Source organism: Falco naumanni, chromosome 6 (assembly GCF_017639655.2).
Source record: "Falco naumanni isolate bFalNau1 chromosome 6, bFalNau1.pat, whole genome shotgun sequence".
Taxonomy (NCBI): domain Eukaryota; kingdom Metazoa; phylum Chordata; class Aves; order Falconiformes; family Falconidae; genus Falco; species Falco naumanni.
The window spans coordinates 52,396,110-52,423,837 of NC_054059.1; the positions used below are offsets into that span (position 1 = coordinate 52,396,110).

Genomic DNA, 27,728 nt, shown 5'->3' on the forward strand with positions numbered 1-27,728 from the left:
AGCTGACCCAGGGTAGCCCTGAGGCTGGGTGGTTAAGGTGCTGAATTATCTGGCACCGGGACACGGGGTGGGAAGCACAGCAACAGGAAGGCAGAAAAAGCTGCAATCTCCATCTTGCTTGGCAGCACTTCATTTAATTGTTTTAAATGCATGTCAATGTAGGTTATTTGTAAGGAAGAACAAAAGCTCTCGGCATAAATTAGGATTCCTCTATGTGTAGGAACGCAAAGAACTGTTTCTGAAAAACTCCACAGGATGAACACTCTGTGTTTATTAAGAAACGGGGAGGCAGCAGAAGTCTCTTTCAGCGGCTGGGGCCCACAGGTATGGCACAGCATTGGCACTTCAAAACAATCCATAAAACAAGGCCAGGGCACCGCGGAGGCGAAAGGCCTCACTGCCGCCACTGTGGCCCAAGGGCCACCGCCAGGCTACTGTCCCCCCCTGCCCGGCCGGCCCGGCCCTGCCCTGCCCCTGCCCCTGCCCGGACGGCCCCGCCCCAGCCCCAGCCCCAGCCCCCGCCCCGCCGCCGCCGGGCCCGCCCCCGCCCGGCAGTGACCCTCGGCCCCGCCGCTTCCCGCGGGGAGCGCAGTGCGCAGGCGCCGCAGCGCCGCCGGGCCGAGGGGATCGCGGTGCGGCGCGGGAGCACGAGCCGGAGCCGCCTCCGCGCGCTCGCCGCCAGCCGGCGCCGGGCGCTATGCGGGTGCCGCTGGCCCTCCTGGCGCTCGCGGCGCTGCTGGCGCTCCGGCGGAGCGCGGCCTCCCGCGGGGAGCAGCGGTCTGCAGGTAACGGGCTGGGACGGGGGCCCGGGCCGGGCCGGTATAGGCGGGCCGGCGGCGCGGGTCCCGTGAGCGGAGCGGGGCGGCGAGCCCGGAACTGGTGGCGGCATCGGGGCCCTGCCCTATCCCGGAGCCGCTGGAGACCGAGTGCCGCCGGGGCTGCGTCGCTGCCGCCGCCCTGCCTGCGCGGGTGCGGGAGGGGGCGCAGGGTCCCGCGTGTCCAGCCGGGAGCGGGGCGGCGGCGGGGCGCCAGGCCGTGCTGTGTGCAGCTTCGCCCCGCTCGCCGGGTGCTGTGCCGCGCTGTCCCGCCGGGGTGAGGCGGCGCCGGCTGAGCTCGCCCGCGGCGGCGAGGTTAGGCTTTGCCGTGGAAGATCTGCTGACGTGCAAATCGGCTCTGGTGGCGCGGCACCCTCGCCGCGTTGGAAGCGTGTCGCTGCTGTCTGGGGGTGGTTACAGCCGAACCCCGACTTTGTCAGGGTGCCCGTTACAAGTGGTTACAGCCCTCTGCTGTGAGGTGGCAGATACTCGTTGTTATTTCAGGTGTTTGTACGTTTTGTCACGTAAAGCAGGAGCAGGGTGTGCATCGAATAGGCCTGCAGCACTGTGTTTTATAAGCGCCAATGTCCGAAGAAGCAGAGAAATTGGGAATTTCAGTGCAAAGATGGGGAGTGCAAGACCGGGGAGGCCAAACGAGGCATCAGGGTTATGGCCGTGACCACAGGGGAGGGGGTACCCTTCGGCCAAGCACTGAGTGGGCAGGGGGCGGAGCTGCCGGCGAGGAGCAGCGGTTTTTCTCTGGGCAGAGTTGTTGCAAGTAAATTATGAAAGAAACACTCTGGTTGACAAGACTGGAACAGCTCATTAAATTCCGAGATTGCTGTCTAACAGCTCAGGTTAAAAGAGAACATGTATTGAGTTTTCAGCAATACTGAGAGCTGTTTACAGGGTGTTGCATGTTATGCCCTTCATGAAAGGACTTGAAATTGTGTCCACACATAGATAAATGCAGCAGTACTCTCCTGCTGCTAGCAGTTGGTTGCAGAAACTCCGATTATGCTCCCAGGTGCCTTGGACTCTGCAAATGCGTAGTACGGGTTGATTGGGACTTGGTGCAGTTTGGATCCATGCTCAGCTGAAGTGACTGAACTCTGTTGCTGCTGGGGGTGGGCCACCCTGTGTGGGACTTCGGAATACTGGTTAGGTTTACCTGATGTGGACTAGGAACAGTAAAAATGGTAATCTGTCAGCTGACTTGTGCCTTGGTAGTTTACATCTGGAGTGTTTAGTTTGTTCGACTTGGTGGCTGGTTGTTAACTATGAAACCTTGCAGGGAAACTTTTTTTTTCCCACATTTTAGCAGTAGGGAGGCTTGATAAGTTAAATACTGTCTTTTGAGACTGGACTTCACCTCTTTTAAGAGCCTGCTTTTATAGCTAATAGAATATGCTACTTTTACATTGCATTAAGCAGTTTCAAGGTAAAAACGCAATACCAGTCAATCAGCTGCTGTAAAACAAATCTGCTGTAGTCCAGCCTAGTTCAGCACAAGAGTTACCTTGCTGTAAGACCTGTGGTGCAGTCGGTATGGCGAGCTGCAGAGCAGCAAAAAGCTCACTTTTCTGCGTATGAGTGCAGCACACCCTCAGGTGAAAAGAGCAGAATATACTGTGGAGTTAACTCTGCTTTGTGTCTTCAAAACCTTTCATGGTGACTTGCATTCAGGTTGGCCACAGCTTGTATAACCGTACCCTTCAGAGACTTCATCACTTAAGCAAAAACTTAACTTTTTAGTGAACAAAAACATTATGAAGGGAATTTAGTAGATATTGCTGTGTATTAGCTGAATGAAAATGCTGGTTATGTCTGTAATGATGAACTAATACCATGTCCTTACTTCATTATTACATGGATGCAAACAGAAGTGCTGGCTTATACTGAAAGGATGAAAGTAGACGAGGAATTCTGAAGCATGTTTATGATTCTTGCCTTTGCAATGATACAGTGATACCATTCTTAAGTTTTAGTAGGGCTTCCGGTGTGTCAGTTATGTAATACATATCTTAAGGCTGAGTGTGCAACGAGGAAATACTGTGTCATCTTCATCTTCTGTTGTGGGAGACAATTTTCCTTAGAAAAGCCAGACAAGGTAACAGCAGTTGTCTGAATAGCTGAACACCCTCTGCCTTCCCTACAGCTGAGTGCTTAACGAGCCTGCCTTGGTAGGCCTGTGACTCATCAGTGGAGCTCCGGGCTTGTTGATGGGAACTCTGTCTGCATTTAAATATCCTGGAAGAGGAGGTCCCTGGACAAGGTCAAAGTAGTAGGAAGAAGGTTTGAGACTGTGGTAGCAGTTCAGGTGCTGTTTGCACATTGAAAGCCAGATTTCCACGGAGGTGTGTGCGCTTCAGTTTTGCAGGTGACTTCATGTGGTGTGTGATGATCTTGGTGGCCTTCTTGATTTGTTCTTTTCTAGGTCAGATTATCGGCATTTATAGCAGTTGTCTGTCCATCTGCAAACAAACACAAATCAGATGGCAGAAAGTGCTGTATTTAGATATTGTCTGTTATAATGATTTCTCAGGTGTAATAAAAGGGAAGAATAGTCATAAAATAGAGAATACAATATTTAGCTTCTGCTGTTTCAACAGTTGTTAAAATGTGACTTGTGTAACTTACTGTGGCTTTTTTAAGATGGTGATCTAGGTCTGCCTCTCTTCACAGTACAGCATACCACCTTGTGGAGGTTTTTATCATAAACTATGATTTTTAAAAGCCCCATGGAACAGTGTCAAACCTCTGAGTACTGAGGAAATAAAAACCCATTTTAAATAGAAGCTGTAAAAATGAACTAAATACTATGTATAGTGTTTGTTCCTGATTCTTGTGAAATTATTTAAGTTCATTTTGCTAAATATTTAAAAAACTACTAGCTTTAAATTTTACCCTTGTCTTCATGCTCCCTTCATTTGTAAACCAAGTGTCATTTCCTTTTTGAATTTAAGATCTTTTGAGAACTTCTGGTAGAGCCTTCTGTGTAGAACTGCTGTTAAATGCACTAATTTAAGTTTGGTTTTAGTAAATTTGTTAAGGAGGTACTGTCAAGGTATAGAAGTGGCATTACAAGAGAAGAGTGTATTTGGTTTCTTTTGGAGGGGTGAAGGCAAGCATGCACAAACCTTTCCACATGTGCTGCGTGCTGCTGCCTCTTAGAAGGCGGCCAGGCATGTAGCAGGAAAAATATTCTTCAGTACATTACTTCTTGGTGTTTACCAGTCTGTCGAGCTTCTGCCGAAGCCAGCCACAGGTGGTCTCTCTCCTCCAGCAGTCTGACAAGGGCAGGATCAGGGCTGTTCCTTCAGTGCTGGCCTGTCAGAAGTGCACGGTGGAGATGGATGGACGCTAACCCAGGCGTGCTGCCCTGAAGAGGAAGGTGGCAGTGGGCAGAGCTCCCCCTCTGCCATTTCCCATTGTTCCCCAGGGCAAGTGGTTGGTGTTCTTGCAGCCTGTGCTGAGCGCCAACCTTTCCTGCTGAAATTCTGTCCCGTGGTTCTGGGCAGTGCCCCTAGCTCTCTTCTGCCTCCCAGATGCCTGTACTCTGCTTTACTACGGGCCAATTTTGTTTGATTCAGGACAGATTGAAGTGGGGCTCTAAATGATTGAAGAGGACTATTCTAGAAGGAAATGCAGCTTTCAGAAACAGGCAGTTCTTTCTATGTGCTGTTTTTCACCCTTAGCACAGACTTGCTGCTCTCTGAATCCATTTTTAGGGTATTGGCTGCCTTTTTGCCACCCTTTTTTTTTTTTTTCTCATTGTATATTGCTGCAGAGTCCTGCAGAACCATTCTGAGGTAGTGCAGATGTGTCTGTCTTCTCTGTCAGTGCTGGTGAGAGCTAAGGATAATCACTTTTTTTAGATTTGTGTAGTCAGCAAAGCTGCTACCCTTCTTGGGTGCAGTTAAAGTGGTTATGTGAGCTCAGGTGGAGCACAGGGCATATAGTCAAGGTGCACAGGTTTTTCCAGTCAGGGGCCCCAAAGGGACTGATTTGTTAGCATTGTATCTGGCTGTCTTGTAACAGACTAAGTGGTGATTTTCCCACTTGGCATGAATCCACAGCAAAGCAAAGTTCAAACTGTTGTCCCTCTTGGTCTATTGAAATGGCTTAAAACCGTTTTCCTATGATGTATCACTTGGGGTTTATGAGGATGTTAGTTTTTTGTGGAAATCCAAAAAAGGAGCAGACTTTGAAAAGATGTTTTCCGGTTTTTGTTCACAGTTTGACTTCTTAAGCTTTCAATTTGTGCTTTCAGTCTGTATTTTAGTGCCTAAATGATGTTTAATAAGAACATGCAACTTGAACTCTGTGGTTCTTTAAGTCGCTGGTGTCTCAGATAGCTAGATAGCCGTTCCATAGAGTCTGCATTGTGGACTTATCAGGCCCTGTTCTGTTATACACGTTATTGCACTTCCAGTTAAATTCTGCTTCTGTGAACAGTGGTGACAAATGCCTCTATGTATACAGTAATACCTCATGGCCTCTGTCAGAATAAGAGAATGAACTTTGGCATTGCACAAGATACAAGCATCAGTTTAGAAGCTGTCTCATTTTTACATCTCAGAAATGGCCTGTTCTCCAGTTAATTGATTTAAATTTTTTGCCGTTGGGTGATGCATTGTTGAGCCTCAGTGAACAGGTGGGACATCCACATACATCAAAAAATGTTAAGCCTTTCTGTATGTGGTTTAAAAATAGATGCTATTGAATATATGGCTGCTTCAAATTTGTATTTCACGAGTGCTTTCCATAGGTGGTAGTATTGAGTAACATTCATATAGCGAACAAGATAGTCTAGTTTCAAGCTGGTACAGAAATCGTTCTTTGGTTTCATGTGTCTGACCCTGTTCAGGTTTGTGGAAGACGTGGAGTGTGGTGGTTTTGACTTGGGGAAGTGAATGTACAAAACAAGACAAGTTAGACTTGCCTTGTAGATAAAAACAAGTGTTTTTTGGTTTGATGGGTGCTTTTGAAGCAGAACTATATCATATATTGTTTGCAACTGGTGGATTAGTTCTATGAGTTATCTTCCTCAGTCTTCAAAGATGCAACTAAGTATGCTTGTTTCTGTTACTGTGGGGAAAAAAAACAACCCCCCAAAAAAACCCCTTAATTTTTTTAGCAGCCTGAAATCAAGCAGCAGATACTTGCAGTAAAACAAAAGCCTTTTGGTGGCATTTGGTTTTTAATTTCCTCCCACATGTATTTCCTTCCTGTCTGCTATGCAAGTTTGCTGAAGATGTAAATGTCTCAGACTTAAATACATTAGTTAACTGCACGTTGAGAAGGTACTTGATAATATATATTCACACACACAACCCCCCACAGTAGTCACACCTGCTGAGGTCTTGGTCACCAATATGGGAGCAGAGGTCTGGGTTGTTTGTATATGAGGAAATAAGTATTCATGCTTCTGAGTTGTGTATGTCGATTATAAACTGATGCAAGTGTGAATTTGCAGAGATAAACCGTGTGGTTGCATTCCCACATCTGCTCTCTACTAAACGTTCAACTTCTGGGTCACCCTGTGATCATGCTTGTTTGCTTCCACCCCTCCCTTACTCCTATCCTTTACTTTCCAACATTCCAATTCTTTAACATTTTTTTAAGGAGTACTATAAGAAATTAAGCATACTTGGATTTTGAGGATAATCTAACTGGTATACCTTTGCCTCTTACTCCTTTATTCTTTGGACGTAGGGCTGCTGTCTGAAGTTCCTCTTACATTGTTCCACAGTGCACATATACAATTTAATTTCTGTATTTCTGTGAGAAAATTGTTCTTGCTGATGTCTTTCCTTTGTCAGCCACTATTGCAGTTTTACAAGGCAAGGTGAACAGAGCTAACTGTGGATGGAAATCACTGCATTTGAATTTTGAACTGGAGGCAAGCTAGAGCTTTAGTAATGCATCATGATGTGAATTTCTTCTCACTGTTCCCACGCTTATTTTCTCACTGTTTGAATTTGCATGCTAAGTGTTGCTGCATTTATGCTTATTATAAATTAGGAGTTTCATGTTTAAAGATGCCCATTGTGGCACTAGTCACTATAATCTTTCTGCAGTTGTGCCTGCTGAACAACATAGAGCGTAACGTGTTTCAAAAATTAATGCTTTTTTATGGGTTAAGTAAAACAGTGTTCACATTGCGGCATTATAACTGGAAAAATGCAGAAATACCATCAATGAAGATCTGAAAATCTGCAGTGTTCTCTATGGTCTGTAGTCTTGATGCTGGAGTGGAATGGAGGCAGGGGTGTCCCAGGGCTCTGTCTCTGTGCTGGCTGGAGGAAGAACCATTATCGGTCAGATGGGCAGCCTGAGTAAAGGGGCTGTGAGCTGAACAATGAAGACCACTTGATAGGCTAGGGAGGGCAAGCAGGGGAGATAACAAATCTGAAGAAAGGGACTGGAGTTGCCTGCCCACGGGGTTAAAAGGTGACCTTCATGGGTGATGCAAAGTTGATCCATTTTCCATGCCTGTTTTGAGGTCTGTTGGTCTGAACTATTGCAGTGCTGAGCAGTCACTTCTACATCTTAAGCTGCTGTCACTTGCGTGAAGCTTCTGTATATTATTGCTGAATTACCTGAAGGGTAAGGTCCTTGGTCACTCATATTGGTTAGGCGAGGTTTGCAGGTAGGGGTAGTCTTCTGTGAAAATAACCAGTGTAATTAGGGAAAGGAGATGAGTTTTCAGGCTTTTTTTTGGCTTTAAAGTAGAACCAGAAAATCTCAAAAATAAATACAAGCGAGAACAATTTACATTTGACTTTACTACATATCCGTTAGACCACTTGATAGATGGCAGGGCTGGTACCTCTAGAGAGTAAGGAAAGTGGTGGATGGAGTAATAAGGTGTCATCCCTTAGAAAAAGAGGGAGATAATTCTTGGCTTGTGAAACAGAGAGAGGTTAATGTGGTGAGAGGAGGTGTGCTATAAACCTGTCTTGACTGGCTTTTGTTTGTAAGTAGAGTTACAACTTTTAGCTTCTCAACTCGTGCTGAAAGGTGCCCTTTAGGTCTATCTGGAGGATATGGAGTGAAAGATCTGAGAGGGAGATAGCGCTTTGACTGATTTGATCACCGAAAGAAAAGTTGTTAAGAGCGAGGATGAAAAAGATGAGCTGATGGTGTGTGTAAACTCGTTCCTGTAAGTGATCAAGGCCAACTCGTAGTGTGTAGTGCCGTTGGAGATCTTGACGTGGTGATGATGTTCCTGATGGCTGTTAAGGTGGTTTATGTGGTGGCATAGTTGTGAAGAAAGTTGTCTTTTCATGATGAAGGCTTGTTTTCTGCTAGTTCCTTTGTAGTCTCAGAGCTGGAGCACGTGAAAAATAGCCTCTGGATGGAATTAGGTCAAATAGTCTGTCATGGAGCTGCAGGGGCCTGACTTGGTAGATGCTTTTTATTCTAGTTGGTCAGTCAGCATTCACAAGTATTTCAGAGTATTGCATTCCCATGGCACTACTCTCCCAATTCATACTTGTGCCCAGTGTTACTCCATCCCAGGTGCAGAATCTGGCAGCTGGACTTGTTAAATTTTCATTCCATTAATCATTGCCCAATGCTCCAATCTATCTGGTTCCCTCTGTAAGGCATCTTGTGCCTTGTGACAGTCAACAGCACCTCCCAGTTTAGTATTGTTGGCAAATCTGCTAATGGTGCATTCAGCTGCTGCATTCAGATCTTTGGTAAAAATTTTGAACAGAACAGACCCTAGAATTGAGCCCTGAGGAATACCGCTGGTGACCGGTTGCCATCCAAACATAGCCCCATTCACTACACTCCTTCGAGCCCTGCCGTACAGCCAGTTCTTCTTCCAGAGCACCAGGTACCTGCTCATCTTGCAGTTGGACAATTTGTCCAGAAGAGTGCTGTGAGGGACGGTATCGACAGCCTTACTAAAATCCAGAAAAACACTTTATCTACTGCTTTCCCTTCATACACTAGACGGATGACTTTATCATAGAAAGATATTGCATTAGTTAAACAGCACTTCCCTTTTCTGAACCCGCATTGACTGTGCTTGATGATTGTATAGTTCTTTAAATGTCTTTCAGTAGCACCTGGTATGATCTTTTCCATAATTTTCCAGGTACTGAGGCTGGACTAAGAGGTCTGTAGTTTCTTGGGTCTTTTCCTCATGCTCTTCTTGTAAATTGGAATAGTGTTGGCTAGCTTCCAGTCAGCAGGGACCTCCCCAGACCTTTGGTAGATGCAGAGGGGTCCTATTGTAACATCTGCTAGCTCCTTCAGTGCTCTGGGGTGAATCCCGTCAAGCTGTATGGATTTGTGGACATTCAGCCGATACAGCTGTCCCCTTAATGATTTCAGTGTCCACAAACAGTGAAACACTGTTGCTGCACTCAGGATCTTTGACTCGGAGGACTGGGCATCCCAAGGTCTGTCAGTATTATTACAAGACTGAGGCAAAAAAACCCTCAACATTGAATGCCTCTGCTTTTTCTTATCCCTGTTAGCCAGGTGACCATCTTCAACAAGTATTGGTCCAATGTTTTCCTCGGACCTCCAATTGCTGTTAATGTACTTAAAAATGCCTTTCTTTATCTGAAACAACATGCCAGTTTTAACTCTAGTTCAGTATTGGCCTTTTGTGTCTTGTTCCTACGAACCATGACTCTGTAATCTTCCTGCAAAGATTATTTGTTTCCAGAGATTGAGCAATTTCTTTTTCCTCAGGAGCTCTAAAAGGAGTTCCCTGTTCAGCCAGGCTCATCTGCCCTGCTTCCTATGACACCATGGGATTGCCTGCTCCTTCTAAAAGATGAATCTTAAAAAAGATCTAAAAGAAGCCTGCTGCTTGTAAAAGATGAATCTTAAAAGCTGACCAGCACTCATGGACCCCCAGGCCCTCAAAAGCAGATTCTTGGGGAACACTGCTAAGCGGCTCCCCGAGTAGCTTAGTTTTCTCTCCTGAAATCACGGGTAGCAACTGTATGTGCAAAATAAAACAAAAGTGTGGGGATGGGAGGAAGAACAAGGGAGGAGAAAGCAGAGTGGTATATAATTGCATAACTATAAACATGCATAAAAGTCATGTAGCTTCTACTGGCTGTTCAGATGTGTTCTGAGATTTCATTTTCACTCTTGTTAAGCATAGTTTTATTTGTATAATAGTACAAAAAAGTAAAATTATGTAAGGCTTACTACAGTGTGCCTTAAAACTAAATATTTGAAGGAAGATTTGTGTGCTTTGACACCTCTTCTGTCAACTTGTCACCTTTTTTTTTCTTGTGGTTGAGAATTTGATGATTGTGTTCCTTTTTTCCAGTAACTGAAATACCACTTTTGTAGCTATTGAAACGTAACTAAACCACAGCACCATTTGCAGAGTAATGTATGTTACGTGTGTCAAATCTTCGTGGTTAATAGCATATTTCAGCCTCTTTGTATTACTTTCCATAGAGTGTTCTCTGTGGTCTTGTTCTCAAGATGTGAAAATTGTTTACTTTCCCCTCAATATATCGCAGAGTGAAATTGGAGCAGTTGCTTTGTGTACAAACAGCAGCCTAGAGCAGGTCAAATATGAGTTATCAGTCATCATTTTACAAATGCTGTATCAAGAGAATATTAAGGATGCCAAATCAGACATTGAGAAGCTAAGAAGTAACAATTAAAATAATTTGTGACCTTCACTTTCTTTTTCCTCCTTCTGAACACCATGTGACAGCCTTCCATAGGTAGAACACCGTGTAGTTTTCCTTCCCCTGCAGCTGCTCCCTCCATATCCCTGCCACTGTCGGTGCTTAGAACAAGAGCTTGGTGTATGGGGGAAACATCAGTGCTGCTTTTTATTCTTGTATTGCTTACCTAGTTGCCTCTGACTTTGTTTACTAAATGTACTTCAAATGCTTCCCTGTATATGGAACTACATTGGAGCTTCAGCGTTCAAATTCCTTACAAATGTTAGTATTTTTATCATCACAGCTTTCTAAAAATATTGCTGGAGTGGTAGAAATGGCATTGTCAGAAATTCACCTTGAATCCAGGCTTTCCCCAGCAGGCCTGTTGTCTGTTGGCAAGGCAGTCAGGAGATGGTCTGTGCTCCAGGAGAGTCCTGCTCAGTCCTACCCTGATACTGCAGCTTTGGTGTGTCTGTCTTCTCCCCGCTCCCAACCCCTCAATTCAGTTTCTGAAGAGCAAGAGAAGTAGAGAAATCTACAGGAGCTGGGCTCATCTCCTCTAACTTCAGTAAATTCATACTGTCGGTCTTGCTGGTGTATCTGTGTAATATCAACATAGGGGTATAATTGTCACAGCTTATCAACCTGATACGGGCTATCTGATGGACTTGCTTTCAGTGGGCCCGGTTTATCTGAGGTTCTGGGTTGCGGACAGGAAGCAAGCTGTCTCTGTAGGAGAGAAGAACAATAAATCAGCTTGCAGGGCCCATATGTGTTTGTACTGGTGACAAACTAGTTCATTTGGGGGGAAGTATTTGTGATTTTTATGTCTTAATTTTTCCAAATATTGCCTTTTCCAAATAATCTAGAAATATATTTGGTTCTTATTTTTTACTAGGTCTGTTATCAAAGTGCGATTTTTCTATTTCTTCCAGTGCCTTTACCAACACAGATTGTAGTAACATCTGAAAATTTCAAAACCATCTTATATTGGCAATACCCACCTATGTCTGAAACTCCTCGTTTTATTGTGGAAATCAAACCTTACCAGTAAGTTCTTATTCTTATTTCCTGTACCTGATGTTCTCTAGAAGTGTATAAAAGCAATCAGTGCATGGTAAATTCTTTTATTTCTGTGTGGGGAAGTCATTAGGGTGAAGGTTACGTAAGTGTAAAATAAAGCAAAATTTGTCAAGTGATGGGATGGTTGAGGCTGGCAGGGACCTCTGGAGGTGTCCAGCCCCCTGTTTGAGCACGTTAGCCTAGAGCCAGGTTGCCCAGGACCGTGTTCAGATGGCTTTTGAATATATTCAGGGATGCAGACTTCACAACCTCTCTGGGCAACCTGTGCCAGTGCTTGGTCACCCTTATAGATATTTTGTCACAGGCAGTGTATTGTACAATGTTGTGCAGCTGAAATTGTATTAACTATTACTTGATCTGTTTCTACAGTTTAGGTTACTATGAGATCATCTCCACGTGCATGAACATTTCAGCTCATTTTTGTGATCTCTCAAGGGAAATAAATAAGCCTTTTGCCTCTTACTGGCTTCGAGTTAAAGCTGTTGTTGGGTCACAACAGTCTGACTATGTTGAGACGAGTGAATTTATTTTGAAAAAGCACGGTAAGTTCCATCATAAACTAAACCTTGTAATATTTTCCCTAAATTTAAAAAGGTAGTAATTATCCTATTTGCTGTATTATTTTGTCTCATTTGGGAGTACCAGAAAGTCAGGATTCCAGGATGAAATAAAGTATGATGGTTGTTCAGTAGGAACTTCTGTAGTTCTGCTTCTGTAAGGACTTGTTAGCCCTGTCACTGCAGCATCTGGATATTTTTTTTAAAACTTCTAAAGGCAAGAAGGTAATGCTGATGGTGTACTCTTGTCCATCCTTCCCATATTCTTGCTTGATGTCCCAGACACCAGTTTATGGTAGGGAACTGCCACTGGGAGCTGTGGACCTTTAGGTATCACTGAAGTAATATTCAGGTGGTTGGTGATGCCTTGCTTGACACTATAATCCAATATACTGACAGCTTTGGGTGTCTAGATGCTATCCAGAAGCTATGGGAGTCCACTGTAGCTGAATAAGTAACAGTTACTCATTGTTCACATGAACCCTTTGGGCTGCTTTGAGAGAAATCATAGGTTTTCATATCAATATTGTAGGAGTAAATTGTGTGTCTGGACTCCGGGACAACCTGTCCAAAGCAGCGTGGCAGGCCCCAGTGTTGTGTGGGACAGTATATGTGTATGCAAAGCAGACACAACAGAGTGAGGAAAGACTGAGAGACTTCCTCTTGTACTTGCTCCATTCTCAACGTACAGCTTTCAGGCAGAACATTGCCCATGCGCTTCTCCCTGACTTGGACTGTGCTTTACCCAATGCTCCCATGACTTGGAATCAGTGACTGGTTTCCAGTGTTTGACGAAGGGACAGAAATCATGGTAATGTTGAGTTTGATAGTTTGTAGAAAAGTGGTAGCCATGCATGGAGGAGAGGGACAAAATAGTTTTCCCATTGAACAAGAAACTTACATGTTCAGTCAGATCATTAGGCACAAAAAATTCATGTAAGCTATTGCAACAGCAAATCGGGCTTCCTAAGTACTGTTGCTCAAGATGAGATTTGTTTAGATTTTCAAATAGCCTTTGTTTTGGTACAGTATGGTTTAGCTCAGTGTGATTTATTTTTTTTGTTCTGTTCTTGTTCACACATATATGTTTAATTGGTTTGGGGTTTTTTGTTGTTAGTGAGCTGAATTTTTATGTCCTTATGTGTATAGGAAAGCTGGGTTGCTTAGCAGTGAAATTCTGCATGGACAGTTTCTATCCTGGAAGCAGATTCATGAATGTGTCCAAATGCCTCCATTACTTCTAAGTGTCACAGCTATACAACATTAATAGCATTGAAATAAACATGTAATTCTTCTCCAATCTCTGATTAATTTTGGGAAGCTAACTATAAATAGCATATTTTATGGTAAAAGCTTTTGCCTAATAGCAAAGGCGCAATGTGTTGCAGGAAAAATAGGACCACCAAAACTGAATCTCTCAAGGCATGACGATAAAATCATAGTTGATATTTACCATCCTGCATTCCCATCTGTGGAGCTTCTTCCTTGGATTGAACAAGAGCTCACGTACTTGGTGACTTTTTGGGATAGTAAAAAACAGGTAAGTACCAAAATGAAAACTTCAAATTAAGAAGACTTGTTTACCTTAAATGCATAAACAAAGGGTTCGCTCCTATGGCATGCAGAGCCAACAGATACCAAGAAAATAGTTGAACTATTTTGTTGAAAATGTAGGACTACTGCCCTAAAATGTCAAGTGCACCATACTGGGACTGGAAGGTCTGGTTTTTATTTGTCCAAATGGGTGTCTTAGAACAACAACATGATTCTTGCATTATGTGTATGAGAGACAGTTACTTTTTCCTGTTCTATTGCTTCTGCATATATGCTAAAACATTGGTAACTTTGCTTGTGCCCCTTTCACTGGTCTAGACAGACCTTTCATTTAGGAAGATTACCTTTTAAGATAGTGATACCACTTTATTTAGTAATCATGGAGGGTGAACTTGAGGAAAATGGTAGTAGGTATGTTTGTTTATAGTTACCTATTCATATGTATCCAGCTATATGTGCATTAGGAATGCAAATCTAGACTATCAACAGCACAAATTTTAGCTGAAAGCACCACGATGTAATCAAATACAGCATCTTAAGGTAGCTCATAAGCTGTTAGCCAAAGGTCACAGAGCTTTTGCGAGACACATAGATGATGTAGAAACCACATGTAATGGTGTGCTAATATTTTTAGAAGTGTTGGAAGGTACTGTAACATTTATATTGTTATATCAAATGATGTAACGTGACTTTCGTTTTTTGCAGGTTGAAGAAGTGTTCCCTGAAGACGACTGTACGGTGGATAAATGTAGCGTCAGCATCCCAATTCCTGCTGAAGGTTCCACTTACTGTGTTTCAGCAAAGGGAGATTTTTATGATGGTCTGATGGTTGGTGCCCCATCAGACGAAAGCTGCATTCATGTTCCTCTCAAGCAGATATTGAGTAAGAGGATTCTAAATATTAAATAAGGATGTACTGAGTCTGACTAGAGATCTGATCTAAGTATTCAGGCTCTGATGTAGCCATGGGAAGTCTTGGTTGCCTGTGGGAGAATATGAAAAAAGGGAAGGCATGGTTGTTCTTTTGCAAGTGCACTTCCTGGTTCTGAAGACCTTTAAAGATCATGTATTATTTTCAAATAACCGACTTTTCTGGATGCTTTTTATGCTTCATTGGTATTACAAAGCCTGTTTCCATTGCATCTGATCATTGGTGTAATTAAGAAATGACAAATGGACCATTCACCAAGTTAGACGGTTTTCAGAAGCCTTGTCTCTCTTCTAGCAAATGGCTTTTTGCTCAGCATCATCACTGAGGAAAATCTATATACTTTCCTGAGTTTGAGCAACTGTAAACTTGTCATAAAATTGAGGTATTAATGTCTTAATTAAAGAGAACAAAGGCAGCTAGTGACGCAATGTTATATTTCTGATAAGCTCTTACAAAAATTTTAATGCTACTTCATTATGGCCCAAAACTTCACTAGAGAAAAGAATTGTTAGAAGCAGTTGTGTTTGTTCTTTAATGACCAAAAGCAGTGGTATGATTGAGGAGAAGGAAATTAAAGAGAGTTAGACTAGTAGAATCTTACTAGTAATAGTTTAAAATTCTATGTTTTGGAAGGTTTTGTATTTTAACTTTATTGTACATAGAGTATGTGTAATATGTCAGTTAACATGCTATCGCATGAAAAATGTACAAATATATTCATCCCCATCTGTCACCTCTAAGGAACAAAAAATAAGTTACAAAATTCCTTTACCTCTATAAAAACATGGTTGTGTTTATAAAAAATGAAACTCTTCTGTCATTCTAACTATTTGCTTGTTATAATGCTTTATAGATAAAGTTTTCTTGAGTGAAAAAGGTGGTAAATTGACAAATTCACACATTGCAGCTAAGCATTCTGAGCTATTCCTTTTGGAAATTATTCTAAGTGGTAAGAGCAGTGGTTTATTTTTTCAAACTCCCTAACAGATTTTGTTCTGATTTCTTAGGCATACAATATATCAGCGTTCTGTTTGGTGTTATTCTGAGCCTGAGTCTAATGTTGATAGTGTGTTGTGGCTACAAGAAACTAAGGAAGAAGAACATAAAGCTGCCTAAGTCTTTGGTAGGTTCTGACTTCTTCAGATTTTTAATATCCAAGTAAACTTTTATTACTGTAACATCTTTATGCCTGTCTCTCTCTCCTTTTTTTTTTTTTTTTCTAACTGTGGTCTCATAGATATTTAGGGCTTACACCAGTCTAATATTCTGAACAGCCTCTGCAGCCAGATGCATTGTACTTGTTTTAGGTTAGACTTCAGTCTCTTTTTAACTGAAGCAGCAGTAGTTGGTCTGGTTTGAGAACTTAGTTCTTAAAACCTCAGTGTGTGTACATAAGCAGGTTTGTATTCATTCTGGAGGCAGAGACACAGAACCACAGAATTGCTGAGGTTAGAAGAGACACTTTGAGATCGAGTCCAACCCTTTTGCTCAAGCAGAGTCAGCGAGAACATACTGCCCAGGACTTTGTCCAGATGGGTTTTGAATACCTCCAAGGAAAAAGGTTGCCCAGAGCTGTTGTGGAGTCTATTCCAGTATTTCAGCATCCTCACAGTAAAAATGGTTTTCTTGCGTTCAGATAAAATTCTGTGTTTCAGTTTGTGTCCATTTCCTCTTGTCCTGTTACTGGACACCTGTGAGATAACCGCAGCACTTAGCAGTAATGACTTATTCTTAGCGATGTGCAGAGTAAGGGGAGGAGGGGAGTGATAGTGCCATAGGAGGAGGGAAGAAAATCTAGGGGAGATCTGTTCTCACACTGAGCAGTCAGGGAAGAGGTCAGCAGCTGCTCTAACTTAAAAGCTCCCTGTAGCCATCTTTAGGAAATGGAGTGGATGTGACTTAAAGAGCAGCAGCACTTCTTGCTTTCACATCAGGCAAGAGTATCTGACAGGTACTGGCATAATGTCCTCCTGGTGTCTCGTTGGTCACAGCAACTGAGCAATCAGCAGCAGTTGAAACAACTTCCAAGAACTGCCGTGTGAGGCAGTAGTAAATGGTAATCTCAGTGGATGCAAGAAAACTCATAAGACTTCTATAGAGAAGAGGTAATGATCTTTAATTCCATGTTTTTCAACTTCAAGACCCTTAAAAATAACTGCTTCATAGTGCGTGGGTAGCTCAGTGCCCAAGATCCCCTGGAGCCTGCTTTCTCTGAAACAGAATATTAAGAGGTGAGATTGCTGTGACTGAATGGATGGGCTTGGATAGGTTACATTGTAGTAAGCAGTAGTTAGTGCAGCACAAGATGATTTGTCTCATTCTAAAATGGTATGTACTTCTGGTCAGACAAAGCACTCTAAAATCCATGTTTCTTTCCATAGACTGTGACAGAGCCATAAGACTAGTTCAGAGATAGCTATTCATACTGTAGACTTGAAAAAAATTTAGATGAAACCTCTCTGATGGAATCTACAGCTAGACCCCAATGACAAAACACAGGCCTGCAGAAAAAGTGAGACACTACAGGCTTTTTTTCATGCTCACACCAGTATGTAACTGTCTAAATCTATTAGCATCATGTCCTACATACAAAAATTACTCTGTGTGTGTGAAGACTGCTCATTATAGCAAGACAGCTCATCCAGAATGACAGTGCTGTTGCTCAGTGAATTCATAGTTATTCTGGCTTCCCAGTACTACTGTGGTATTGTATCTAAGGGATGGGGGGAAAAAGATGATCACACGAATAGAATGTGTGCTCCTGAACCTCTGAGCTTACTGATGCGTGCTCCAAGTTCACGTTTTAGCTCACCTTGTAGAAATTAATTTGTGTGCCCGTATTCTCACTTTACTGGGCTATATGTCATCTTGTGATTCCTAGGTTCCAGTGTACAGTGTCCAGTCTGGTTCACATTCTGCATCGTGTTTCGTTGTGAAGGAGCTGAGTGAAACCTACAACTGTTTATATATAAAGATTTTTACCTGGGTGGTCAAGCACTCAAGACAACTACCCTGTGGCCTCAAGCCTGTCAGTGTTCAAGAAGCATTTCAACCAGCTCTTAGACGTATGGTTTAACTTCCAGGTTGCCCTGAGTCAGGGGTTGGACTCCTACAATCCTTGTAGGTCCCTTCCACTTCAGGATGTTTTGTGATTCTGTCCGTTTCCATTGAAGTTTTTAGTAACAAATATAAATTGTGGAGCTCATAAGGGTAGTTTCAGTACAGGTGATATGAATAATATGGGAATTTAAAATTAATAATAACTTATGATTAATTATTATTTTGATTATTAATCATTTTAGGTAATGAATAATGTAAGTAATATGAATAATAAGTTTAATGATGCGAAGTTATCTCTGTAGGCTTCTTGGAGCTGAGAGCCTGTCGCTGACCTTTGAATTTGTACTAGATACTTTTTTCCATACAGGTTATGACCATTGTGCTTTACCCGAGCTTGTCTGAAAACAAAACATCTAGGCAGTTTTTCCATCTGTTAGAAGGCTAGGCAAGGTGTCCTAACATAGGTCTACTGCCTTCCGGTGGTCTGCATTCCGGCAGCTTTAAGTAGGTGCTAAAACATCATTTGAGTGACTTTGGGTGAGTTGGAATTCTCCAACAGTAGGAAAAATAAGAAACAGTAACCATCAAGCAGCTGTCTTTGTGAGTCTCACATACCCAAAGAAAAGAACAAAAATAGCCATTGCCATTTAGATCTCAAGAATTTTTATATTGTCTTTTCTGTGCTGTTTGTGACTGCCAAGAATAACAGGTCGGTGACGTACAGGTCCTACTTCCACATTGCAGCTGTCTTTCAATATGAGTATTGAATGATTACCTTCATCGGAGAAAATGTTCATTTAAATGTTTTAAACATCCTTACTCATAGTAGGATCCTACTGGGAATATGCATCTAGTGAAATGGGACAGATTCTTTTACAGGACTTCATCATGCTAGTCTTCTGCTGGGTTACAGGAATCTGATGTTTCAGTAGTGCAGCTGTAGTTAGAACTGTCCGCTTTCTTTCATTTCTCACAAAAAATATTTCAAGAGGCTGTCTCCTTCCACCCGCCATCTTCAGTCATTCCAGTTTGTCCTGTAGTAGATATTTGTTGTAAGATTTGTGGTGTTTTACTCACTTTAAAAGGAGCCTGGCTTTAATTTACTGATATGCTGTGGGTGTCATCTTATGCTTATGCCCATGTCTTTTTTTCAGTGCCTTACCTTTAAATGGTGGCAAATATTTTAGTGGGTAGAAAACGCCCACTCTATAAGAGAAAGACTTACTGAAAAGCATCAACTTGGATTTTTTAGCTCATACTTAAGTTTTCTGCTATCTGCTGGTGCTTTTTCTGAGCCTGACATGACAGGAATGTCAAGGCTGTGTTTTCTCACAGTATTCGTAGAACACTTACGATATTCATGGAACATTTAAGAATTTTCTTTGTGACTCTGGCTTTTTTAGTTGTACAACGTATTTTTTATTTGGAGAAACTGTAATTGTTCCTGTAAGTTTTGACTGACTTGGCACAAATAATTGTCATTTTACTAGAGAGAAGCTGCTTCATTAGCTTTTGTGAAGATTTTTACTTTCTTCTGTGAGTGTCCATAGGGTAGTAAGTCTCCTGTTTCTACATTTGCACAGTATTAATTTCTTGCGGAGCCATGCAAAGGCCATGCAGATTTTGTCGAGGTTTTTCAAACTCTTCCAGAAATTGTGCACCTAGGAATTTTTAGGTGGACAAGCCCTTAGAAAAAGAAACATGCTGCTGATTACCTTAACTCTTAAGGATTCCTTGGGATATGTTATTTGTAGATAACCTTGAGCTTGGCTTCCACTGGTTTAATCTCCTTAGTCTGTTGAGACAGTGGAAGACCTGAAAGCTCAGGTGCTGTCATTGGAGACAGGAAGATACCTGAGCACCTGCATTGCCAGGAAGTCCTGCAGACATCCAGCTTAAGCTCACTGACTGTCAGTTTGCTAGTATTAGATAATGTACACAAAAGAAAAATATTAACTTACCTACGGTAAATAATTGTCTTCAAATAGCAACCATCTCAAGTAACAAAGGTTATTAAGATATACTTCAAATGGAATTCCGGTTAGTGTAGTAAGCTGTGATTCTTCTCTTTGAAGCCAGAAATAACTGCATGAATTGCTACACTTTCTTGTAGTCATGACTCTGACTCTTAAAGAAACTTTGGTACCGAGAAATCCATGAGAGTTTTTTCTGGTGGCTTCCTGCTTTCATGGATGGCAATGGAAGTGTCTTTGCACCACCTTGCTTTAGTCAAAAACTCAGCAAGAGAAAAATATGTTTCCTTTTTGAGAACAAAAGTACTGGATGTAGTTGTATAGAGAGTACTTAACTTTATCCTCAGGATCTATCTTTAAACATCACCAGCTGGCACTGTGAAATGCAGAACCTGCGCAGAGTACAAGGCATTTTCTTAACAGATTTTAGGACTAATATTTTAAACCATGTGAATATCCTAAAAGGACAGAAACAAGGACTCCATTGATTTTTGGTTTTAACTTTAGTATAGCATGTACCTGTATGGGGAGAGATGGGAAGTGGTAAACGCAGCTTTTAGCTATAGTTTCTGTAGCATTTTGTTTTAATTCACATTCCTCAAGTGTTCAAGCTTGCACAGAGAATGATCTTCTAGTGTCATTTACTGTGTGACTGTTGGAATCAGATTTTTGCTACCCCCAAAAAAACTACAGATGCTGGTCCCTTCAAGGTCAGTGTTTGTATAGCATAAGTATCCAATATTTTTTCATATATCTGTATAAACAGGTTTTCAAAAGGCACGTTAATCCTACCAGCTGTTCATAACATTTTCAGTATCTACACATTATCCATTGTATTCTGGTTTCTGTAGCTATCTCTTAAGCACCTGCTTCTTATGGATGGGTGGTTTCCATACATACTCATAGGAACTACTCTGAATATTCTTTATATAGTACTCTGTTTCCAAATAGCAAAAATTAACATCCAGAAAGCATGATGGCTGAATGGCAGCTACCTTGTAGTGTGGTAGATTTTCTGTGTCAGGAGCCACCTTAATGCTCCTACTAGTTTTCTAGTAGCAGCCCTCGATTCCCAAGGGATCACCTCACCTTAGTGGTGCTAATACAGCTGTTTGTAAAACTCACTTAGACTACAAATAACTGCTCTCCATGGAGTGTGTGTTTGTTTTGTGGTGGCGTTGGTGTTTGGGTTTTTTTTGGTTGTGTGTTTTGTTTTTAAACTCGAGTAGTTTCATTGATCCAGCATAAACCACATAACATCCACAGATATCAGAGCAGCTGAGGGGAAGGGTATGGGGCTGAAGTGGGAGATAAAGGCAAGTCCTAATGAAGTCAGCACACTGTGAAGGTATGAATATAGAGACTCACAACCTTCTGATCAAGGAACACTCTTGAAAAGCATAGTCAGATTTGGTTGTATTTTGATGGTGCTCTCCGTTCTTAAGCTAATATAGACTAAGAGGTTCTTTTTGCCTTTCTTTTTTGCTTTTCTTAACATTATTTTTCTCCCCCTTTCCTCCTTCTACCTACATCCCTTTCTTCTACATTTGCCTCAACCTGTAGTTTGTCAGATTGTATTTTTTACTAAGTATCTAAAAAATGTGAGTATGTACATTATAATAAGAAATCAGCTTGTCTTATCTTGACAGCCTGCGATACACATATATAGTGAATGAAGTTTGGAAAAGGATGCAATTCATTGAATAACCCTTTCTCCCTACGCTTTCTGTTAGCTTTTGGGAACACCATCATCCAGCTGAAAATTTACCCTACTGTTTTTCCTACATATTCTTGAAAACACCTTGAAAAAAAACCAAAACACAAAAACAAGTCAGAAGAATCTGAACAGCCTGAAGGCGTGTCAATAATCATTTAAAACAAGCTGGAGCCTGGCCATTGTACGAATGTATGTTCTTCCTGGGGAAGGGTTTCAAAGTGTAACATAAAAGCTTGTCACAACATTTAGGGACTGCTTGGAGAAATAACTAGGAACACTTGAGCATAGATATAACTACTAGTATGTGTACAGGTTCTCATGTAATTTTAAAGATTGTTTTCCAAAGTTCACTTCTCTCCCAGTTGAGACAGTTGGCACAAAATACTACAGTCATTACAAGTTGCACTCAATAGCTACAGAGTATGGAAGGCTTCCTCAGCTATTTGAAGAGCATTACAGCTTTTTCTTCCTTTGTTGTTTTCTTCTACATTACAGACTTCAAATGACTTAAAATACAGTGAATGACATGAATAGATTTGGTCCTTGCAAATGTGTCTGCACTTAGAAAGCATTTTTTTAGAGCTTGCATATGTTAATGAAACAGTTGAAGTCACAGGTACAGGCTAATGACCTTGCCAGATTCTAATTTTGCTAATTTCTGTTGGGATTGGTTGTAACAACATTAAATATGTATTATGAACTTGTATCTTTTTTTTTAACCTCTGAACTTTGACAGAAGGTGAAGGCAATAAATTAGGAGACTATGTGGAACTAAAAGTGATTTATTATTTTTTGTTATTTTTTTCCCCGCATTTAAGGTCAGTGTCATAAGAAACCTGAACACAGACAGCATTCTAGAATCAAAACCAGACACAAAATACATATCTGTAATAAACTTCATGCCAGGCCAGACAGTGCTTCCAGTGAACCATGAAGTAACCTTGCTGGAGGTACAGCCAGAAGAAGAAACTGTTAGTCCTGAGAATTCCAGTGAAGGAGCATCTTCTGCTTTGGCTGATGCCTCTGGGGGAAGAACAGAAGAGGTGTCTCTGCAGGAAAGCACAGAGGAGGTATCTTCTGGTGATGAACAGAATCACAAAGTAAAAGAGAGTTATTTCATTTCTGACAGTACCCAAATGGATATCTGCAGTAGTTCTTCAGGTCCAGAGATTTCTACCACAGAAATGCCACAAACAGTTATTCCAAGCAGCTGTCTCAAGTTTTCTGGCTATGACAAGCCTCATGTTCCATTAGATATGCTGATAGATGTTGGTGAAGAGCAGCCTGTGATTGCTTACAGGCCAACTGACTAACTAGGATATCTGAAGTGTTTAACCAGAACTCAGGAAGAACAGCATTACTGAAGGTTACGGAAGGTCTGGGTTATGTTACGGATGTCTGCAAGTTGTGCTTGTTGTGGTCCAACCAGAGTAACCAGTACACAACGTGATACAGTGGGATCCTGAAATAGGACTGAAACTAGTGCCTGAGAACACTGCAAAGTGAGGGGATGTTTCGTAACAACCACTTTCAGAAGTGTTTGTGTATAGGACATAACTCACTATTTCCTACTGAAATAGCGCTCTGATTTTTTTTAACTGTACTCTATGGAGAACAGACTTCAGGAAGGAGTATAAAACAGCAGCTGTGTCATTATTACCTTCTGTTTCAAATCCTTTTCAAAATTAATTCAATGAACATAATGCTTAAGAAATCCTTCACTTGGTTACAAGAGAGATGCACAAGAAATATGTGAGAGTTTTTGCCTTTATTAAAGGTATTACATTGCTTGTCTTTTTGAGTATTTTTGTATTAAAATGCTACTATTTCTTTTAAGTAAGGATATACCTATAACCTTTTCTTGTGTGTCTTAAGAATTTAATTTTATGCCCAAGAACCAGTTATTAATAGTCTTTTTTGCAATTAGAAGTATGTACTTCTAGGATGGTTGCTTTGTACATTTCAGTGAGTAAACAATAGACTTTTTCTTTTGTAAGTCCTGTGACTAAAAAAGCTATTTTTAAAAGTGCTGTTATTTGTGTATAGCTGCGTATAGTTTGGATCACCTAGATGCATTGTGTAACCTGTCATATTCTGGAAAATGCCTGTGTTAGCATGCTAGTTGATTGTCATTGGGGGGAAAAAAGGTGTGTAATGGGTGGTTGCACAAATCTTTCAGAAGATGTTTTCAGAATTCAAAAGCCTGCTTGCCTTCGGAGTATTTCTATCCTAATTCTTAGAGCAGTATGATTTTTTTTTTTAAAGAGAAATCAACAGGACTTCTTCCTAACATGTTTTCTAGCAGATTGTGAAAATGACTGCTGTTTTCATCTTTTTATGATGTAACTTGGGAACTACAGCAGATTACCTTCCTCTAAAAATACACCTTAAGACAATAGAAAAGTAGTGTGGTAAGTTACTGTCATCCGGCGGCCCTGTGAATTCTGTAGTGTGAGACTGTAGTTTTGAAAACTGAAGGATGAGGATTTTATTTTTATATTTAAAAATTTTCAAGTCTAATGCCTGCAGTCCAGTTATTTCCCTTTGGTCAAGATTTGATAGGTATTTTCTGTTTGTAGGAAGTGTTTACAGTAGTTCTTAATGACGCTTAGTTCGGAAAAAAAACTTGTTTTCAGACACAAGGTGGGGCATTCATACAAAATTACGTCTTTGTTTTAAAAGTTTTTTTTTAAATGACATTTTTGGAAATGTTTGCATGTTGTAGCAGGTGGTTTTAAAGCAAAACCAGTGTCACAGTACTTCTGTCCTCATGTTTCTCAGTGGCATGAATATTCCTGGGATAAAGTTAATTTATACAATTTTCTGGACTGTTTCCATTCCTGCAGTTATGGGACATTAACCATTGTGGTTAATGTCCCATAACTACGTACATACTCAGTTCCTAAAGATTTAAAGACAATAGCTATTTTCGCTTCTCTACTTACAGAAATATAACAGATCAGTTAGCAGGGTTTTGGTAATTTTAGGAAAAGCCAAATTAAATAGGTGAATTTTGTTATGATGTAATGGAAAGCCCAGCTAGGAAGATTTCAGTATGTTAGCTGGCTTTGAAAAAGTTACTGCTGGATCTCACTACATTTGAACATAATGCAGAGACAAATCAATGTTACTTGGTTTTTGGGTTATTTGGGTTGAGTTCCTAGAAGACAGTGCTGGTTAGGATCCACTAGTGTGTAAATATCTCCATTGCAGAAGTACAGAAAGTAACCCTCTTGATGTTGCAAGAAGGCTCTGAAAATCACAATTAACTTGCACTTGAACCTTCAGCTAAACCAACTTTTCATTTAATGTTTCACCACTGAAGCCTGCCTTCAGCAGTCTGTCTACTAAGGAGGGGAGCAGCTGTGTCCTGTGCAGAGCTTGAAGTTGATGCCTTTTCTTTCAGATTTTCAGGTTTGTTGATAAATACAGATTGCAATAAGTGCCTCAAGACTAAATGTCAGTTAAGTGTTTTGGCTCACAGGGGAGAAACAGGTTGTTAAAAACTGTGAGGCTACCTTATTTTTTGGGAAGAAGTTTCTGATCAGACAGTTTGCTGAGTATCTTCTTTGCTACTACTCAGAGTATTTAATTTTATTGTAATTGATAGCTTGTTTTCAATTTGTCAGTTTTGTCCCCAAAAAAATATGTTGCTGTTATCCAAGAAGATCAGGAATTTGCCATAGTAGTCATTCCATTTGGTATATCTGCCTCAAAACTATTTCAGAAGTATGTAATTTCTTGGAAATTTATATATAAAATATACATTAATAAAATAGATTTACGTTATTAACAGTATGTTAAAATCCTGGCACTTTTAGGAAAATTATTAACTAGGACTTGGCCTCTTAAATTTGTGTGAACATAAGAGATCACAAAGTGTTTTCTGTTCTGGAAGGTTTTCCTTTGCTGCCACATTGGAAGAGGAATGGTATTTTTTTTGCCTGTGTCAGGGCAGATAGATGCATTTTAAAACAAAGTGACACTCGTATTTTTTTCCCTTCCCCCTGCAATACTACTGTATTGTAAGTTGTCCCAAATCTTTCAAGTCGTGTGGAGTCCTATGTGAGTAAAAGAGACCAGCCAGGTGCTAGGATATAATTAAGGACAAGGATGTTAAGATTAATCAGAAATGACACTGAAAATATATCACGAGCATACGGGGAAAATTTGGCATGGGGCAGTTAGTTACAGAGTAACAGTGCCCTTCCGTTATATGTAAGCTGAAAATCAAGCACAGGAGTATGAGTGCTTTGTGCTATGCAACAGATGCATACATGTGAACAACTGACCTCTTGTAACTATCACAAGGTTAAATGTATTTTTTAATGAAAATTTCTGAACTGTGATTACAAAAGCCACTGAATTGTCGCCTTCCCTGTGCGGGTTTGTTTTCTGTGTGCTCTGCACTTAGCAAGTAGCCGACAGCACAGGAATAGTTTAGATATTTAAATTGCTTAGGCCGGCTTGCAAGTTTTATAATTGTGAAATAGAGAAGTTTAAGGGTGTGCAAAGCATCGTATTCTTTTGTTAGCTGTGACTAGCTGAACACGTGAGGCCACCACGAGACCAGAACGTGTTCCCTGGGTTAGTAAGCTCTATTTCCCCCAGCCTTGTTTCTAGCAGTTGCTAGTAGTGGTACCAAGAGAGAGACTAAAAACAGGGCAGGTGCCTGATGGTGTTTCTGCTAGGATATGACCCAGCAGCCTACAGTGTGAGGACTTCTTGGGACAGGGAACATGGAAATGCCTTTCTAGGTGCAGCTAGTTGGCCTTGGGTGAGCAGCTCTGTAATACCAAATACCTGTGCCACGTGGTTTGGAAGCTGTCAGGTAGTAGTTATCTATGCATTTTCACTTAACTACTAAATAAGTTTAAATTTATAAATTAATATTCTTGCAATGAAGTAGTAGTTTGCTTAAGCTTCTGGATATTCGTTAGCACCTTGACATGGGATATCAAAGTGCCTGACACAGGTTCAAAATCAGCTGGTATTCATCCCTTTGATAGACATAGCAGCTATCCAGTATGACGTGTGTAGAAATTTTCATCACTTCAGGCTGTTTCAGGTGGGTTTTATTCTTGGCTGCTCAGCATTCCTCCCTTCCTTTCTCCTAAAGATGATTTGGGAGATGATGGAATGTAGGACTCCAAAACAAAATATTAAAAAAAAAACAAAAAAAAGACTTTAAAACCCCCTATATCCTGTGTAAGAGAAATTGCACCAGAAAACTTCGGCCTAATCCCTGACAACATTTCTAAGAACTTCCTTAGTTCTTGTTTTTTCATGGACATTTTAACCTTTTATTATGAGATCTGCATTTAACAATGAAGTATTGTGGTAAAGCCACGTGCTGGCACAGAAGCATCAGATGTTCTTGTTCTATGATTTTTCCACATAAATCTGTAATGTAGTTTAAAAAAAACATTCTTGTCAAATCCACTGACATCTGTGGAAACAAGACATCTTGTAGTGTCCCAGCTGCTTAGAACACACATGCATATTTATATGTAGTCCTTCACTAGTTAAGATTGCTGGACATGAAACTTGCATGAGAAGAGCTGTTTTTCTCAAGGCTGGAAATAACTGGTTGCTCTGAAGTGGTGCCATGTGAACAATTTAGGATTAGTAAATAAGAACTATTGTACTTAATTCAAATTAATAGTTTCAGCATGTCTTAAAAACAAAACAAAAAACCCAAAAAATCACACACCCCCCAAAAAAAAACCAAAGCACAAAAACCCCAACCAAAAAACCACACAACAAACCAAAGAACCTTTCATCTTATAAAATAGGTGACCTGCACAGATTTCTTCAGTGTGGTTTTTAAACACCAGTCCTTTAACTGTGAAGCCCTTGTTTGTTAATACGCTTTCTGTATTCTCTAAATGAATGCATTTGCTGGGCTAGGTGGCACCTCCAGGGGTTTGTGGTTCATTCTTCTCCCTAGAACTGCATTGTTCTTCCTACACATTTCTTTAAAGGCTCCACAAACCTATCGGGCAATTTATTCTAGGAGTTCTTTGCCCCCACAAAGTATTTTCTAAGTTTTATGCAAATCTTACTGACGCTAGAAACTTCATTATCCACAATGAGCCTGCTGAATGTACTTTGGTTCTTGTCTGAAATTTGTAACTAAAGTACTTGTAAATATTGTAAATTTTAAATGTTTTTATTAAAAAAAAAAAAGAACAAATGTGTGTGCTCACCTTTTCTTACAGTTAGCTTTTGTACTGGAGGCTTGTCTGCTTTTGAAGCTTGCTCAGTTTGTGTCACGTATGTAGCGTGTGCTTGAGTGTTACTGAAAATGAATACAAAACACTGCGGGAGATAGATACAGCATGTGTATGTAGTCATGTGTAGCCAGGTACTGTAC

At 41.0% G+C, this 27,728-nt stretch overlaps 1 protein-coding gene across 1 annotated transcript; it reads left to right on the forward strand.

Annotated features, from left to right (window-relative positions):
- The first annotated feature begins 603 nt into the window (after positions 1 to 603).
- IFNGR1 (interferon gamma receptor 1) lies at positions 604 to 27,036 on the forward strand. The gene is made up of 7 exons (XM_040597107.1): positions 604 to 785; positions 11,413 to 11,527; positions 11,930 to 12,102; positions 13,506 to 13,657; positions 14,377 to 14,554; positions 15,610 to 15,725; positions 22,171 to 27,036. Exons 1-7 carry the CDS (start codon positions 698 to 700, stop codon positions 22,663 to 22,665), a joined length of 1,317 nt encoding a protein of 438 aa, XP_040453041.1. The 5' UTR covers positions 604 to 697; the 3' UTR covers positions 22,666 to 27,036.
- Positions 27,037 to 27,728: the final 692 nt, after the last annotated feature.

Coding starts and splice junctions, on each gene's coding strand:
- IFNGR1 (XM_040597107.1), top strand. CDS start 698: ATGCGGGTGCCGCTGGCCCTCCTGGCGCTCGCGGCGCTGCTGGCGCTC. Junction 12,103..13,505: donor ATTTATTTTGAAAAAGCACG/GTAAGTTCCATC, acceptor AATGTGTTGCAG/GAAAAATAGGACCACCAAAA. Junction 13,658..14,376: donor TTTGGGATAGTAAAAAACAG/GTAAGTACCAAA, acceptor CGTTTTTTGCAG/GTTGAAGAAGTGTTCCCTGA.